The sequence below is a fragment of the Crocodylus siamensis genome, chromosome 2 (genome assembly GCF_052110815.1).
Source record: "Crocodylus siamensis isolate JL-2025a chromosome 2, ASM5211081v1, whole genome shotgun sequence".
NCBI classification, from domain to species: domain Eukaryota; kingdom Metazoa; phylum Chordata; order Crocodylia; family Crocodylidae; genus Crocodylus; species Crocodylus siamensis.
In genome coordinates, this window is record NC_143396.1 from 3,598,192 (window position 1) to 3,617,022 (window position 18,831).

General features: G+C 41.1%; 1 protein-coding gene across 5 annotated transcripts in view; it reads right to left on the bottom strand.

Moving 5' to 3' along the window:
• Positions 1-18,831, bottom strand: part of CTNNA2 (catenin alpha 2) — a 914,223-nt gene that overhangs the window by 97,697 nt on the left and 797,695 nt on the right. For all 5 annotated transcript variants that reach the window (XM_090035040.1, XM_090035037.1, XM_090035039.1 and 2 more), the window contains 2 exons: positions 4,072-4,164; positions 3,636-3,792 (listed from right to left, as the gene is read on the bottom strand). In XM_090035040.1, the coding sequence (XP_089891166.1) occupies positions 3,636-3,792; positions 4,072-4,164 (250 nt within the window). The remainder of the gene's footprint in view (positions 1-3,635; positions 3,793-4,071; positions 4,165-18,831) is intronic.

The following is an 18,831-nucleotide window of genomic DNA, read 5'->3' on the forward strand; positions in this document are numbered from 1 at the left end:
TAACTTAAATCAGTTAAGTCTGATACTACATCCAACCAGGTTTATCTTAAGTCAGTTTCAGCCATTTCAAAAGCAGTTTATATGCACTGAACTTCTGTTGTGTTACTGATTTGATCCAGTTTCCAATCACTTATGCTGATTTGTGTAATTTCTGTCCCTAGATCTTATGTTTAATTGCTGGTAGCAACACCAGGAACAGCAGTGTGAAGCTGATATGATAAGGAACATGTACCTAAGCAACTGAGAGAAACATGATATTATAACTATAGATAAGATGCAAAATTCTCAATTACTGTGAATCAATGTCGCTCTCTGAACTTAACAGAGCCACAATAAATCAAACCAGTTGAGGAGCAGGCCCTCACCCTTTATATATTGCACTAAAGAAATACATATTATGCTTATCTGTTTGAATATAATCTGTACTTACAGTGGGTGCTATCACATACAGATACTGTGACAAACTGAAGCAGACTTTCACAAGTTCAAGCAGCATTTTTCTCCACTCAATACAATTCAAAGAGTCATTTCAACAATAAAAGTAATGACTTGAGTTTTACATTCAGGTAATCTCACTGGAAAAAGTAACTGATTTCAACTGAAACTTACCTTTCTTTCAAGAAGGACACTACTGAGCCCCAAAATAGTGTCTTTTGTAGTAAAATGCCGTAATAAATATACTCCCACTGATCATTTAAGCAACTGCTTTTGTTAACTATACCCAGGCTACAAAAATAAACTGACATGGTCCTGTTCGTTGTTGAAAAACCCAGGCTTAGATCATTTGACTGTTCCAGAAATGTTAACAATGTTCTATTTCAGACTGTAGCATTTCTAAATGAGAAATGAAATTCTCTGGTGCTGTGATCCAGGATCATTTCAAAGGGAAAGTCTCTTTAAAAAAAAAACAACCCCCAAACCCCACGCATGTTTAAAAAAATGCTTTGCCAATTTTTTTCTCTTTCTTTTTACCCATTTTGTTCTGCACAGCATGCTCAAATTTTGCCTGAGGAAAAATACTTCCTGAAATATGCATGGGTAATGTATCTGATCTGTAAAGAGACTGACTCAAATTAGTCCCAACCACCTTCTGGTAGTCAGTATACTGATAAAATGCACCAGCAATTGTGATATGGAATAATAAAGGGGTGCCATTTTGCTGGCAAGAATTAACGAACCACCAACCTGTTTTTAATGCTTTAATGGTTTTACTGACAAAAATAAAGTATTGTTTATTTAGGTGAGCCAAGACATCAGAGCTTATTGCCAACAGCGCAGAGGTCTCTAGACAGTGCAGGATGCTATGTCATTTTCAATAGAAACCGAACATAGGGCAGACTGTTAAAGACAAACCTAAGCTAAATAAATTTGCATTTCCTGGGTCTGTCAGAAGGTGTTTCCCTGCTCCAAGTGTCAAATCAAAATGCATGCTCTACCACACTCGGAAGCAGCATGCTTTCTGACAGTTTGTGTTCATTTTCTTGTCCTGGCAATAAGAGTTGAAATAACCTCTCCAACGCTGGCATTGAATTGTGTGGTGTAATCAGGCTGAACCAAGCCATTTCCCTTTTTACCAGTAATAACATGATGTAACCAAACAGATGAAAGAAAAGAATGAATGGAAATAAAAAGGCAGGAAAGGAAGGAAGGAAATTAAGGGGTGTTTTCTAACGATGAATAAGCCACTCTATTTTATTTTATTTTTTTTTACATTTTTTTAAAATGTGCACTTTAAATTATAACTTCATACAGTGATGCCAGTGAGTCATGAAGCCATCCTAGTTCTTTAATAGTATTTATTTCCAGTTTAAATCTGGAAAGAGAAAATATACATTCAAATGCTCTGTCTCATGAGAGTTCAGCTCTGATGATGTCGCATCTGCAAATATTCAGAAAGGCTAAAGAGCTAATTTATGATATAACCAGGATTTTCTTTTCATTTGGAAACAAGAGAAGGTTCTGTATAAAATAAACATTTTCTTCCTCTTTTTTGTCTAAGCTGACTCTCATTGTCTTTTTATACACGAAAGGGTAAGCAAGAGACATGTAGGCAGCCAATACAAGCTGAAGAAAGTAAAAACTTATCCCTTTCTTGGCATTTGATTTTATTCACAGGGGGAACTCAAAATGGAGCAAGACAAAATACAACCAAATCTTTGCCCCTGGTTTAGTTGCTTCAGGCCTCAACAACAGCTCTAGGTCTCATCGGCAACGGCCAAAACTTCACTATATCTTTAAGAGGAACTCAACCATATAAACCCAGCATTTTGCTGCAGAATCACTACTTAAAGCTAGATTGTACCTGTACCTCCTAATACATCTGCAGTAGAGTGCAGATGTACCTTTTCGGGAAAATGATGGAAAAGGATTGTGGTCCTTCTCCTGGTCAACTATGGGTGAGAAATAACTTTACCTCATTTTTGTGGAACTGCTTTAATGGTTTAACTGACAAAAAAGTAAAGTATGACGGTGCTATCTCTGCTCAATAAGGCGAAGAAAGAAATACTATACGATAAGGCAACGGGTCTGATAATCTATCAGGTTTTTTCTAGACTTGCTCCACCTCTATACCCAAGTTCTCCTTGGGAAAGGTTAAGGGAATTTATCAATAACCGATTATGGCCATGTCTACGCGAGACGCTGACTAGACAGTAGCTCGCTACTGCTGCGCGGTAGCATCATGTGGCAGGAAGTGTGATTGCGTTGCACAGTAGTAACGAGTTATTGCGCAGTCAGTGTCATCTAAAAGCCATTCGGTGATGCTACTCTGCAGTAACTCCAGTTTCTGTGCAGTCATTTAGTACTTGTTCATGCTTATATTTGTAATGGTACTACTAAATGACTGCGCAGTAATGACTGCATAGTCAGCATCTCATGTAGACGTGGCTTATGACTACCTCATTTAGTGCTGTCCCAGCCCTAACATGAGCTGGGGCAGCCAAGGCAGGTATGGGGCAGCTGGTACTGTAGCTGTTTTTGTTAGGTTTGTACTTTTTGGAGAGTTACCCTTCTTAAGTGAACTCTCTTCTGGTCATTTCTAGCCAGAAACAGCCTACTTTGTGGTACCTGATTGGCACAAAGTGAATGCATTGAACTAAAGAACCCAGATCTCACTTCTCTAACGTCCTCGGTTACACACAGATGATGTATCTTTAACTGAAGGTTTCAAAGCAGTGCTGAAGCCCAGATTTTTCAGCCAGGGCCTGTCCAGGCTCTCTTTGTACAGGAAAAGTATGCCAAATTCATTGTGATTTCACATATTAGCCAGTGAATATTAGCACCTACAGATTGCATGGAATATTGCCACATATATATATATTTTACATATAGTTGTCTTAGCCTAACACGGGGGGGTGGGAGGGTTGGGATTAATTGTTGTTGTTTGATTTGAAAAGCAAAACTTCTCCCTGAAGATAGAAACACATGCACAGTGCTGTCTTTCAGAGCTGAAAAGCTAACTATTCTCATTCTGGATTAATTAGCAGGAATCATTAGTTCCCATTGAGTGGAGCGGCCCACTGTTCCAATTGGATGGAATAATGCATTAATAGCTCTAGTAATTCAAACTTCTCCCTGCTATGACCATTACTTTAATTTCTCCGTTTATTTTTAGGGGGCTCTTTTAACGACAGTACCTGAGACGGAGAGGAAGTCGTCCACAGAAGTGATGTCATCGACAGCCTCGGTCAGAACTCGCACTTGTTTCTCCCACTGATCTTTAAAGACGTCCATGTTGTCCTGAGCTACTTTGCTCTGGGGTCTTGCAGCCAATGTGAGTGCAGCATTTATTACCTATTATTTAGGAACAGTTGTTACTAAGAATTAGCACAACTTTTCTCAAGGGAAAGAACAAATTGATTAAAGACTCCATGAAAAACACGGTGTGGCTACTTTCATTTTGCTCATTACGCAAGACTCAATGTACTGATGTATTCTTCACAGTTTGTGCAAGACAGTCAACAATCCAGTGAAAAAGGCAAGGCTATAATCTTCATATAATGTCAAGTAGCTTGTGCTCCTTAACGCTTCTTTAACAGTACTCAAGTACTTTTCAGAATTAATCGTGCCTACCTGTGGACACAGACTATCAATCTGGGTGGCCGCCATCCGAACTAGCTTCACACCTTCTTCGTTATTGGAGATCGAGCAGGCTAGATTTGCAACCTGCAATTAAGGCAGCAGAATGAGAATCAGATTTCAGGCAAATGGGACATTTTTTACTGAACGCTGCCTGAAGTTAGGGACCAGTATTGCAGTGTTGTTATAGCTGTGAGGGTCCAGGAAATATGCAAGACGCAACGGTCTTTTAATATCTTTTATTGAACTGACTGTAATGCAGAACTATGGAACGATGCACAAGCAGCAGCAAACAGCATTGTGTTTTGCTGTTGAGCAGACACCCATGTGGATCATTTCCTTTCTATCAACACAAACAGCAGCCATCTCTGGTATTAAGATATTTTTTAAAATGTTCTTCGCTGCCAAGTACTTTTATCTTGTGCTGTAGTTTGTAAATTACACTCCCAGGACGACTTCTCGGGAGACGGTTTAAGTATCAAAACAATTATCTGACTTTTTTCCCCTCTCTCACTTGCTCTTTCCTTTTATTAACTGTGTCAGTTTTGAATAATAGCAATCAGGCTAAGCTGTTTTCTCGGGGCTGTGCCATACAGAAGAGGCTCAAAGATCCTAACACACAGATTTGTGGTTTGCTAACCACAAGTATCATTCTGACGGCCTTATTCAGACTGGGAATTTTCTTACTCTTTGATTACTTCCACGGATTTCAGAGTCCGGTGCCATTACACTCATTCAGGAGTATCTTACTTTTGAAATAGCGCTACTTATTTCATCCAACAGGACAGCTTGCCCAAGAGTAAGGTATGTATCAGTAACCATATTGTAATGTAGAATCATGAAGTGTAATGACTTCGGTAAAAGCTACACTGTGGAGGAGTCAATATTCATATCTTATTTAGGGTTCTGGATGGCTGTCTGGGCTGTGCTGAACTGATCTGGGAAAGGGACAGTCTTGATCCAATAAAATGCTAAGGAGTGTTTCGAGAAAGGAAGGAAAGAGAAAATTATAGGGGCACCTACATGCAGAACAGCCAACCATACCTTGCCCTCAACCACTGAAACAGCTGCAGGCATACAGCTTGGATAAAAGCAGGTATAAGATCCATTTGGCTAATGCACACAGAACCCACTTTCAAAAAAACCCACTTCTGAAAGCTTTGTTCCAAAGACGGGATGCTAGCCCAACTCAGTAAAACAGGAGGTCATGACAGAAAAATAATGCTCAACATTGCAAGCCCATTTGTTTTAAATAAAAAGGGCCATACTTATTAAAACTTCACCAAAACACATAGGTCTTAATTTTAATCTACATTAAAACAAACGTATCAATGTTTAAATAGAGGCTGCTGTGCTACTATTCATTCTGCCTCAAGGCATAGCTACCAGTTGGAAATGATTCATGAATCAGTCCATATACCCACATCTTTCTGAGTCTCCCCTGTTATTAATCTGTTCCCATCTTCAGTGCACATCATCATATTAGCCCTAATCCATCTGCTCCTTGAGGAACCCATTTCGCTCCATGGTGATTTAAAACGTGGCTTCCATGTTGAAACCCATGGAAGGAAAGTACCCAAAGCTTGAAAGAGTCTTAACCAGTCACAATTTTATCAAAATGTTGTGATTCTGATTTTCATTTCATGGTGAGACAAATGAGTTGCATGTCTGTTTGTTAACAGCCTTACAGCACTTATGTCAAAAACGTTCTCTTAAGCTGACATCTCCCGACTAATTTGCTATTTTCTGTAGTCACTTCTTTTGCATACATCAAACAGTGCCCTTTAATCTTCATAGGAAACAAAAGCTACATCGGATAGTAATTAAAATGCAGTAGCATGAGTGGAAATTTAGATGATCCAATTTTAAAATGCACTGCAGGATTACAGACCTTAAATACTAGCAAACAAGGTTAAGTTCAGCAGAAATCAGGTTCCTTGTACTGTAAGTCATCCTCTGGATTTTCTTTTCATTTTATGATTATCAAGATGAAAGAACTGTCCTAAGGCTCAAAGTGCCCTATATATCTTACTTTCTCTCAGGTACCAGTGATATAGAATGGAAAGCCACTTTAATAGGACCATAATAGGTGTCTTGAAATGGCAATAAAACTACCAAGCTGGCCTGATCTCTTTGATTCTACTGGGAGCAGCCTCTTCTTACCGTACTGACACTGAGAATGAAACTTGGTTCTTTTTTCTCTATATTCACCATGCTTGTGATGTTATCTGATGAGATAATATTTGAATACTGTACAGCATCTTGTTTTGTACAGGACTATCCTCAGTCATTCTGAAAGAACTTATTGTCTTCTCTTTTTTTTTCTTTTTCTTCTTTAGAAAATCTAAGGTAAATAGGCTAGGGTCCAGAATGTTGCATCTGGCATAAATATCAGGGCCAAAGAGAATGCAAGTGTAATTAGTGAATATATTTAATATGCATCCTATAAGCAGGATCGCTACCTATGCAGGATGCAAATTTGTTGATGCTTGAACTAGAATCTGTAATATAAACTGCTTCCATGGACTTCTTTACATCTTGCACAAATACTGTGCCATATCAGCAGCTGATATAAATCAGCATTGTTCAATTGACTTTAATCAAGCTAAACTAATTTACCCCAGCTGAGAATCTGACTAATTGAGTGAAATACCTATGCAGCAGTAAACAGAACTAACACAGGTAGTATAAATTACAATTTACCACCAGCTAATCATAAGAGAATCTGTTGCGCCACCTAAAAATGAGCTTCTGAAGCCTGACATGAAATAGAAATTATTTGATTGGGCTTGCAAAAAAAAAAAATGCATTTTTAATGCTATTATTGAAGTGTGGTTTCAAGCACCAGCCCAGATTTCAGCACGCTAAACCCCTAAATAATGTAACATTTCATTAACTTTGTATTGACTGAGATGCAACGTGGTTTTTAAATGAAATTATTATACTACAAGAGAAGAGTTCTTTAGAGGTACATAGAAATCCTTTTTCTGCACACTCATATTTCATAACAATACATATTGTGAAGGACAAAAAATGCACAGGTAGGTTATTTAACATTAATAGGACTCCTTTTAATGTACCGCATCCACAGATTAATAGTTTCAGCTCTAGATAGTTTTAAAATTACAGTGAAATAGTTTGTATGCTTTGCTCAACAGCTGGCACCTTGTCAAGTCTCTGCAATACATGACAAGTCCATCTCAAACACAGTTTTAAAATATCAAATACAGTGTCAGAGTTTGCTGGAAGAACAGTGGCCTTCCTACAGTTCCTTATATACACACCCAAAGGAGAAGTCAGCACCTTCCGTGCAAGGTATTATGACAAAGCGTTTGAAAGGACAAAATGCCATCCATGAAAAGTAGGTTATAGTCTTGGAAATACTGGAAAAATTAGGAGAGATATAAGCTGTATACCTGCCTTTTTTCCTGAAATCAGTGCCAAATTCCTATTAAACAGGGTCAAATTTTCACATTGGGGATCTGGCTCAGATGACAACCTACAAGATATAATCTGCCATGCAAGACATGACAGGGCACTGCCGGTAGGGCAATCTAATCTCAGTGTGGACTCTTGGCTTCAGAATATCTTTTTTTCCCCTTGTTCTTCCAAGGCCTAGGTCTAATAACCTTCAAACTGGGCTTGAGATCATCTTTCTGTATGGGCATCTGAGGAAGAGGTTGGTGGATGGAATGTGAAAGTAGCAGGATTGCTGCTGTTTTTCATTTTTTTTCAACATCTGAGCAGTTTACTACATTAATTTGATGTGCTATATTCATTGACTGCCCCAAAGGTTCTACGTGTGGTATTAAGATTGCGGTGGAGAGCCTCGAGTACTCAAATAAAAGAATAAGTTACAAGTAAACAAATCAATGAACTGTGAATCACCTCTGAAACGCATGTGGAGCTCAATAAATATTACTCAGCTGTTTCAATAAACACCACAGTCCAAAACCTTAGCCCCTCTGAAGTACTTCTGCACCATCAGACTGACTCTTATGATCCTCAGACCTGTTCTAAAGGAGCATTAAAAAATCATTAGCAGGCATAAAGCCAGTATCACGAACTCGACACCATTTCATCCTGATCCCATGAGGCTCACAAGCATAATGACCAGCCACTGGTTCAGCAGATGTAGAATGAGGGTCCAGAAACACCTCTGTACTCCCTTGCCATCAGCTGCACTGTGCCCTTGAACCCCAGCCCTGCATACACTCAGGTAGGTAACTGTTACCACATAAATAGTTCCACTGGCCAGTTACTCACATGGAAAGTATATGCAGGATCAGTTCGGTAACATCGAACTTTCTGTTTTTTTAGCCCCAAGAGTTTTCCAGCACTAAGTAACCTGACACAAGGCAGGGGAGTGGGATATATATATATATATATATATATATATATAAAAATGGGCATTATCTCTATTAAAACACAAAGAATTAAACTGCAGTTTGAGGAGTCAGTAGCTTGGTTCTCCTTTACACTCAAGGGATGTCTACGATGAACCTACCAGTATGACTGCAGCCCAGGTGGGCAGACTTTGCTGCCTGTAATGCAGCCAGCACAGGTAATCCTAACAGAGAAGATGGGTAGCATGGATTTCAGTGCTGTCTGGTCTGTAGCCATACGCCATGCTTCCACTTGCAACATAGCCGTTCTATAAAAATCCTTTACCTACAAGCATTCACCCATATTAAGGCTCCTAGGGTATTCACACGACTTGTACCCAGGTACGTTTCTTTCATATTTCTAAACTATACCCTTTCCAATTGCCACCATTTGGATTCCAACCTCGGGGATTATTCACATAATCTTGACTAACAACATGCACTTCCACCTGCATTAATCTTCAAGTCAAAGATTTACCAAGGCTACTTGGAATGAGGTACTCCAAGGAAGCACCGATATACAGCCTGATATTAAAATCCCATTAAAGGCATCATAGTGTTACAACAAGGCAGGAATACACACACAAAGAGTACAGGGTACCATAGCCAATTTACACGGTTCTCTCCTCCCAATATGGACTTGGTGAAGGCATCAGAGTGGAAAAAAATCTTGGCTGATACTGGTCCCCCAGTAACTGCAATGGTTCAAAGGTAGAGGGATATAATATACTTAATTGTTGATTTTGTAAGTAGAATCAGGGCCTGCATCCTGCCTAAAATTCCCATTCCCTGAAGCTGACCTAGTTTTTCTTAAAGATTTGGAAAAAGGAAATTGATAGGCAAGTATTTCTTTGCCATGAAAGACCAAAGAATTTTAACAGACAATTTGCTGTCTGAGCAGTCATTCATCTCTCTTTCTTAGTCCCCACTATCACAATGTCTGAGCCCTTCACAATCTGCTAATGTACTAATCCTGGCAATACCTCTGTGAGATAGGGAAGTGTTATTATGTCCAGTATACAGATGGGATACTGTGGCACACAGACACGAAGTCCATACTTATAGGAACCTATACACGTGTTGTAATTACAGTGTGTCAAAGCAGATTTGATTAATTGAGTCTCCAATGTCATGTGTATCAGCGTCCCTCCAGGAGCCACTCTAATTAAACTGCTCCCCTCCCCACACACACTCTCCTGGAACACATGTATAAATGCCCTATATCTCTGGGTCTGAACCTTTTTCAGTCAATGTATCCTTTGGTCTCAGAGTGAGACTTCACATACATCCTTTCAATGGAAAATGATTTTTTTAGGCCCTTCGACTGTGCTAGACAATGTATGAAATATATCTCACGTACCCCCGATGAGGCTTCACGTACCCCCTGGGGGTATATGTACCCCCGCTTCAGAACTGCTGCCGTATATGGTCATTTTATGGGTCCCTACAGTGATGTCTTCAAGCATGCTGTGCTGCTTCAGGCAAGCTGCATTGTAAACCGGAAGCAGCATAACCACATATGTGTGTTGTTTTCCATGGGCTAATTAGCACTGTTGATTATGGGCCCCAGCAGCCCATTCCTAAGCTGCCCTGCTCAGGGTGGACATAGATATGCTGTTTCTGGGAAAGAAGGCAACATACCCAGAGCAGTGCAGCATGCTTGAAGGAGCCACTCCTAGACATGTTAAGTTTACTGTAGAGGTTTCCCTCGCTTTATGCTGTACATGCGTTCCTGGAAAACAGCGCATAACTCGAGTTCGCGTAAAGGGAACCCACTTTACAATGTAACAAATAGGGATACGTCCCAAGACCTTGGCTGTACATTCCCCCAGACCTATTTCTACTACTTTTGCAAGACAATTTTGGTACTCGCCCACAAGTACACGCAAGCACCAGGCACTATCGTAATGGGGATGGCAACTACAGAAACACGTGTTGCAGACTACAAGCAAGGAGCACAGATCCACACAGGAGACTATACTTTGGTGCAAGTCCCTCCCACAATGCACCACACAAAGCAGCTGACTGTCAGCTTCCATCGAACAGATTGCATAAGAGTGAATTTACTTTGCAGACAGCAAATTCTTGGTATAAAAGGGGTCACTGCATAAGACTGAAATTGCACATACAGAACCTGCATAAAGCGAGTGAGACCTGTACTGACATAGTCTCCAACACCTCCTTAAGGCCATACAGAAACTCTGTAGGTTAGGTTTCTCAAACCCTAACCTAAGAGTTGCAGTGCTGTCCCATCTTTTCTCTAACTGTATGGATTCTGCAGTATGGACATGGTATTAGCATAGGGAATACTGTTATACGCATACAAATAAGTGCTAAATATGAGAATGCCACTGAGAGGACGTATTGCTGCAGTTTCTCCTTCCTCCTCACCAAACACATTTCCAAACCTGCCAATTTGCACTCCTGGGAAGCTATTGATGTTTGTTCTCTTCCTCCAATCCTATTCCATAAGGCATGGGGGAAACTTCACAGTAAATACCCCATTAAATTCTAGCCACTTGAGTAATAAGAAGGTGTTGGCAAATTAGAGAATATTTAGACAAGTGCAATACAGATGAACACTTCTTTGGAAAGCTTAATATATAGATGAAAAAATAATATCATGTAGGCCCTAATCTTGCAATGAGCTCTGTACAGGCTGACTTTTAAACTTCAACGGGGCTTCTAAAAAGGCCCAAAGTCCATCTGCTTGTAGGAGTAGAGCCTCAGTGTATATGCTGATGATTGGACTAGACATCGGCAGTGAACTCAGAGGGTATCAGGACCATGGAGAATGATATGGTACTGAAGATTTACATGAACAGCTATGCTTGTGCTTGAAGAAGCAGACAAACTAGCCAATATTGTTCATGTTGCTGCTATCAATTGCAAATGATCACTGAAACTCATTGATCCCAGTAGGTGTAATCACTAGCTGTCCTGTGAGGATTGCCTCTTGTAAGATTTTACTTGGAAGAATCACAGTCTCTTATGAGATTTCAGGTATTTTCTGGCTTTGGTTGAGTTTAAAACAATGTCAATCAGGGTTACACCACTACAAACCCAACAGGGTTAGGCTGGGGTTTTCAAAAGAGCTTAAGAGGATTAGACGCCCAGCACTCGCTAAGGTTCAATTCAGAATTTGAAAATCCTCGTCTCGGATGACTGGATTTTGAAGCAATATAATGAAAACAGGCCCTGCCCCACTTTCTTGCAGCATTTTAGTATTTCCAACACTGGTCCACTCAAAAATCTGGAAACATGAGCACGTTTCCAAATGAAACAGTGAAAATACTTCCATTTTAATGTTTTCAAAAGTGCAAAATATGTGATCCAGGTTTTGTTCTAAACATCACAGCAAATGGCATGGGATGTGAAATGTGTGCAGAGGTTACTGTATTCTGCCTGATCCTAGTAAAATATAATGATTTGATTTCTGAGCAAGTACTGAAGTCCTGTTTTCCTGAACAAGAAATGTGATTAGCTTCTCTTAAAGCATCACACTGAGGAGTCCCAACAGGGATAAACATGCCTGCAGTTGCCTGCTCGAAAAAACCTAGGTCTAGCTTCAGAAGCTATTGGACCAGGAAAATTGACCTTTAGATCTGGCAAGTGTAGGATACATATGTGCATATGAATACTTAACATGCAGTTCCAGATGGCCGTTTTTTCATGGATGTGTAAGTCTTTTAACATATGGTATAGTTCTGTGTTGAAAAATATCCATGGCTGGTAAAACATCATATCGTTTGATAATCAGAGTTTTTGCTATGTCAACCTCTCTCTTGCCTGAGGAAAAGAAAAAAAAAAAGACAAACCCTTAAAAGAGCTCTTATAAAAATGCTACAAGGAACACTGACTCGAATTTTGACTGGCCCTTGACTGAAAACTTCAAGCTCAGCTGGTATAAATATGTATGGCTCTGAGCCCTGCCAGGTTAGCTCCATTGAGGACATTTCCTCACAATGCTGAATCAAAGCAGACTCATGTTATATTAAATACTGGTCTTTACTATGGTGGATGTTATTAAAAAAAATCAGAGCGCGTTTCCAAAATGGTCCCTGCGTAGTTATGTTAAAGTATTTTTTAGGGGTCCTCCTGCACAAATCAGATGGAAACACCTTAAATGCTTAAAGAGGTAGTTGAGACCACTAACTGTGTTTATTTGTGAGCTTAAATCGTTACATATTTCCAGCTCTATACTTGAAGTTACTCATTCACTCAGAACTATTTCATTAAAAAATATGGTGAAGCGGGGGAGGCGGTTACTAATTGCTGAGCCCACAATAATCCTATGCAACTCCTTCTGGGCAATAGTAGGAATACGGATGAGGATCAACGAGTACCTGGCATCTTCCAAATCAGAGGTGGCCAACTGAGGCACAAGTGCCCATGGGAAGCCTCCAAGTGAAGCACATGGCAGATCAGGGAGGGGACAGAAAGCACAGCAGCACATAGGGAAGGAAAAAGACAAGCAGAGCAAGAGATAAGGCAGTGAGCGCATGGCAAGAAGCAGAAAGCAGAGTGGCGGACGGAGGGGATCAGAGCAGTACTCGGCGAGTGCGTGGGGCTAATTTGCAGCACACCTGCTAAAAAGCTTGATCCCTTTTACCCCAGTTCTAACCAGTGAAGGAATACATTTGCCTATCTTCCTGTTTTCAGACCCGGTTTCTCACTAGTATTGGCTTTCAGCTGGGATTTGCCTGTTCTGATGTCATCTCTAGTTACCTCCTTCATGTGCTTTTTCACAGGACTGTCATAAAAGCATTTTAATCCACTGAGCTCTGCGGGACAAAGTAAGAGGAGCACATTTCCTCTGCATAATCCCTCTCCATCTTTCTGCAACCTAACAATTCTTGATGACCTTCCACAGGCCAGGTTTTTCACAGCTGAATCAGCCGTCCTATGTAGAAACAGTTTGTGTGACCTTTCCAAATAAAGGTTTTTGTCAAATCAGCTCTGTGAAAACTACATGTTCAGTATCTCTATTACCATAAATGAATGCATTATTTGATTTAGGTTTCTATGAGCTTGCTTAATTTGAAGGCTTTGAGGAATTCTATGGGCTTCAGTGAGGCTACTCATATGCTTAAAATGACAAATGTGCTTACTTACTGTACTGAATTGAGATCCCAAATTAGTCAGCCATAATAAAAATAATCAAATCTTCCTGTGCCCTTAAGTACTTTGCTGCAAGATGGCTTTAAAAAGCCAGTACTAGTAACATCAACCCCTTTTGCAAAACAATAAATCTGTGTTAGATAATAAAAAGGCATTTGCTATTTCATCTGAGTTAACATTACCTAGGCTGTGTGGCTGCCATCCGAACCTCATCCTCAGATCTCTCTTTAAAACTTGCATCTTGAGAGTAGTTCCCCATCCTTGTTCTCTACTCCACCCTTTTCCATTGCACTTGGATGGCTCAAATTACTAATTTATTATTATCATATTTAAAACAAGCAAAAAGCCTTTCCAAAAAGCCCTGCATGCAACTGAAAGAGAAACTAGTCCTAGCCATTTATATACCTAACCAACTTTTTTTCTCCGAGACTCATTCTTTTCACGTTATCATGCTCAGTTTTACTGCTGCTGTATCTTACACGGTAGGATCTGCAGGGCAGGAACTTGTCTTTTATTGATCAGAACATGCAAGCGAATGAAAGATGGTCACATTTGAGGGGTTTAAGCAGGATACAAATTTATTGACCTAGCAGTGGAAAAGGATGCACTTTCTCCCTCCTACACCCATACAACAGGGGCAGATCCAGATGGGGTGCAATGACACAGCTACATCTCCCTTCCTGGCAGGAGCAGCAGCCAGGGACTTTCTTAAGCCCCAAAGGTAAGAATCCCCCACTTCCTTTTCCTTTGTGCTTAGAGGCAAGTTATCTCCCCTTCCCTCCCTATCCCTTCCCCTCTTTCCATCCCCCCATCCCTCCCCTGCTGCTGCTGGTGGCAGTGGTAGATAGGCAGGCAGCTTCCTTCTTCCTTCTTGGTCCTCCTGCATGTTGCCCCAGAGCAGGCGTAGGGGGGGTATATCCATCTGCCCACCTGCCACCACCACCACGGTCCCTGGCTACGTCCAGTCCCTATGCTGCCTGGCTGGAGCAACTCTGGAGCTCTCCTGTCCCCAGGCCAGTGGGGACAGTGGCAGCCATAGGTAAGGGAAGGGGCTTGGCGGGAGGGGGGGAAGAAGAGGGGAGGGGATGCACCTCTGAGCAAGGAGGGGAAGGTGGGGGAATTTTTACCTGCTTTGGGGTCTTAAAAAAGTCCTTGAATAGGGTTCCCATGGTACAGTCTGCCCACCTTTATAGGGGGCATGAAGGGGGGGCTGGGAGAGAGGGATGCAGCCCTCTTGCAGTGCTGATCATTGCTCCTGCACCCCACATTTCAACATCTTGGATCCAATTCTGTGCACGCACATATACATGCACACCCAAACCACTTAACTGGGCCCTGTGTGGTTTTACATAAGCATCTTAGCAAAGCTTCTGAGTGTGGCCTTTTCAGCCTAACCCTTTGGCACCACTTTTCTTCTGGGTCTTCTCATTTTCCCAGCTCCTGTGAGAGGTTAGGGCAGGGCCAGATGAGCATCCCTGAGCCAGTTTGTGGGCTGGACAGGGATGGCCTTCTGTAGAGAGACTGCAGTGCCTGGTACAGTCTGCAGACCGCATGCAGTATGCACCCGCCCCTCACGGAGTATGGGTAGGGCAGAAAAAGCATGCATTTCAGGCCAGATTCTACCCTCCATGCCATAGTTTCAATGGGACCATTTGAGAAGTAAAGTACTACCTACTGGAGGACAGATAACCAAGCCCACACCTTTACCAATCATTATATCTTAAGGGGTACTTCACCTGATGGGGTTGATGGGAAATGAGTCTCAGCAGTGATAGCTAGAAATTAATTTGATTGATTTATCGTCTGAGTTACGGATATAAATGTTTTTTACATCCTGATGGTGCACATTTATGTCCTTCCATTCTCCGGGAGGAAATTTATTGTGCCTAACCAACAGAATTCTTTCTGTGAAGGTCAGAGATAAATGGGCACATCCATCTCCTTTTACCTTTCTTAGCAGCATTGAGTTGTTCTTCTGTTCAATTTGTGAGTGATATTTGAATTTCCCCCCTACCCCTCCCAAAATGTTCTCTTCATTTTTTCATGATAAGAAAGCACTGAACAAACAACAGGTAGGTACAGCATCAATATATAAACCACATGCGCACGCCCATAGACCAGAAAGCCTAACCACAAGCAACTTTTATGTTTAAAAGCATATAAAAAAGACCAAAGGACTTTCTTTCAATGGTGTTCCAACAAAAGAGAAAACACAATGAGCGACTTATATATGAAATCTTTTGAGTAAGTGTAGTCAAGGCAACTGTCATTAAAACTTATCATCAATTATTTTCCACAGTTACTGTAGCACCGTGAAGGCAAAGAAAAAGTTAACTTTGTCAAAAGCATTGAGAACTATGTGTTTTGTTTTGTTTTTTAAATATTTTGATCACTTCTTCAAAGGAGGTGGTGGTGAGTTGGGGGAGATTTTAAATATTAGAAGTAGATTTTTTTAGAGCCAAGAAAAGAAACATATTGCACAGAAAGATGTGTAGCCCATTCCCATGTAGTGTTGCTGAAAATTTGTTTTAAGGTCATGCCATGCTGGTCTGACAGCAATAAAAATTAACGCTTTCTATCTAGACCCAGAAAAAGGAGAGAAGACAACAGTATTGCACATTTTCTCCACCCTTTGCTCCATAATGACTTCAACCCTTACAAAATGAGATAGCTTGTACCTAGTGAGAGGGAAGAAGCTTATTCTTCACAGCCACTAAACAGCTGCCCTTTCTTACACTGTGGTGGCATTCTTCTTTTCTGATGGTGGTTTCTGTAATGAGGACACCAGGCTACAAATGAAGACCACCAACTTTCTTAGTGAGGAAGCAGCCAGGGACGCATTATTTTTCCATACCCAATATTATGAAAGATAGATATTGAGTTAATGGGCCTCTGAGTTTTTGCCCTTCTTCTGTATCCAGATTTAGATGAGATGAGACCAAAAGCCAGAAGAAAGCTCAAAAGAACAAAGTCTAATGGTAAAAGGAGCATCAGGTTGGTCTCCTCTGTCTGGATACAAAATTGTTTTCATTTTGTGATTTATCCATGTGATATGTAGAGAGTGGTAGTTAGTAGGGCTGTACAAAAAAGCATTGTTTCGTTTCAACATCTGTTTTACCGTTTGAGAGGGGAAGTGTTTCATTTCATTGTTTCATTTCAAAGCACTGTTCCATTTCGTTTAATCAAAACTGTTTTGCTGTTTCAACGCATTTGGGCTATAATGGGGAAACATGAAAATGCCTAAAACTTTGTCATTTCTTGCCCGATGCAGGTGAAAATTGCAGGGATGGTAGCCCCTTCTGAGGGCATGATGCCTCCTAAGTTTCAAGGAGATAGGTGCAGTGGTTTCTGGGAAACTGCACCTCAAACTGTTCACATCAAAACTCGTGACACTTGCTGGCAGTGGCAGCCTCCTTTCATCTGGCATGCAGGTCCTGGGGCCCGCGGCACCGGGAGGGCTGAGGGGCTGTGCTGGACTCCTCATGGGGTACAAGGCCCCAGATCCGTGTGCTGGAAGAGAGGAGGCTGCCACTACCGCCTGGGACCGGTGCTGGGCACAGCCCACACCCAGCACCAGGGAATATTGCTACTGCTGCTGGCCCCAGGCAGCAGCAGCATCCACCTGAAATCCAGCACCCAGATCCAGGGGCCTGCACCCCCAGGAGGAGTCTGGCAGTGCTGGGAGGGCAGGCTGAGCTCTGTGGAGCTGGTCGGAGGGCAGCCTTGTCTCTCCCTGCCTCACACCACCGGGCTGCACTCCGACTGGATCTGCAGCCCCATGGAGCTCAGCCCGGCAGTAAGAAGTGAAGCGCAGCCCTGGCTCTCCCCACCTCCTGCTGCCAGGCTGCACTCTGGCCAGCTCCGCAGCCCCATGGAGGTCAGCCTGGTGGTGGGAGTTAGGGAAAGCTAGAGATGCACACCACGCCAGCCTGAGCTCCATGGGGCTGGTAGAGCCGCTCAGAGCGCAACCCTGGATCTCCCCTGCCTCTTGCCACTGGGCTGCTTCAAAATTCAAAACCTTTCAAAACTCTCAAAATGTTTTGAGTGCCTTCATTTCATTTCAAAGCTGTTTTGAAGCTTTTTGTTTCATTTCTATTTCACTATTTCAAGCTCAAAACACATCAAAACAGCTTCGAAATGAAACACTTGGTGAAATTTCACATAGCCCTAGTAGTTAGCCATATTATTCTGAAGTTAAGCAGAAGGCAGGGTGGGGTGGCACCTTTGAGACTAAGTGAATCACAAAGGTGCCACCCTGACCTGCCTTTGTCCTGATTTGTGATAGAGACTAAGAAAAGGTCAATGGTTGTATTCAAATTGAAATGGTGTCAAAAAAAGGAAGGAGACTTCTAAAAATCAGGCTCCATACATGCCATTACTAAGAGGAAAAGTAAAATAAGTATATCTGAATTATTTTCTTGATATGAAAGATAATACCGCCCCCACCCCCAGCCACAGTTTTTGAACAGCACAGAACAGACATTATGGGGGGAAAGGAATAAACCAAACCTTATAGTCTTTGGATACTGCAGCAGTATTAGTTATTAAACACATTGGAATTCATATCCCTAAATTATATCATCTCAAATTAAAGATTGTGTTCTTCTGTTTTTCACTAAAGTTTAACCTTTATTACAGTACTAACAGAAATGCACAAATTTTCATTTTAGCAGTAAACTGAGCCATATGGTTTATCTGATTAAAGTCTATAACTGGAACAATATTGCTGATTTAGCCTTACATTTTATCCCAAACCTCATACATTTGCAGTTCTATGCATGAAAGCTGATTACGTTTGCAAAGGATCATTATTAGCTCATAAATACATAAAACCATTTGCACATAATTGGGATTATTTTCCGACTGTCACAAAGAACTATGTTTTTATTTTTTCTCTTTGACTCTTCAAAAAAAAAAGTAATAATAATTCAACACACACATACACACAAATGCAGGTTTTGTAATGATGTGCTAATACCAGCAGTGAAATTAATGCTTTTAGCAACTTATGGCTTAACATCAAACTGGAACAAAATCCCTATCGGCTACAAAAGTCAAGAATCTGAATAGCTATAGGGTTTTAAGAGGAAGGAATGGGTGATCCAATGCAATAGCTGCAAACACAGAAGCATTTCAGCTCAGATAGTATTCTAGGTTGTGTTATGCTTCGTTCTTCCTTCCTATTTCAAAAATAATTCTGAGGGAAGAAAGGTTTGTGAAAAGACACAGATTAACAGTCTTGGAAAAT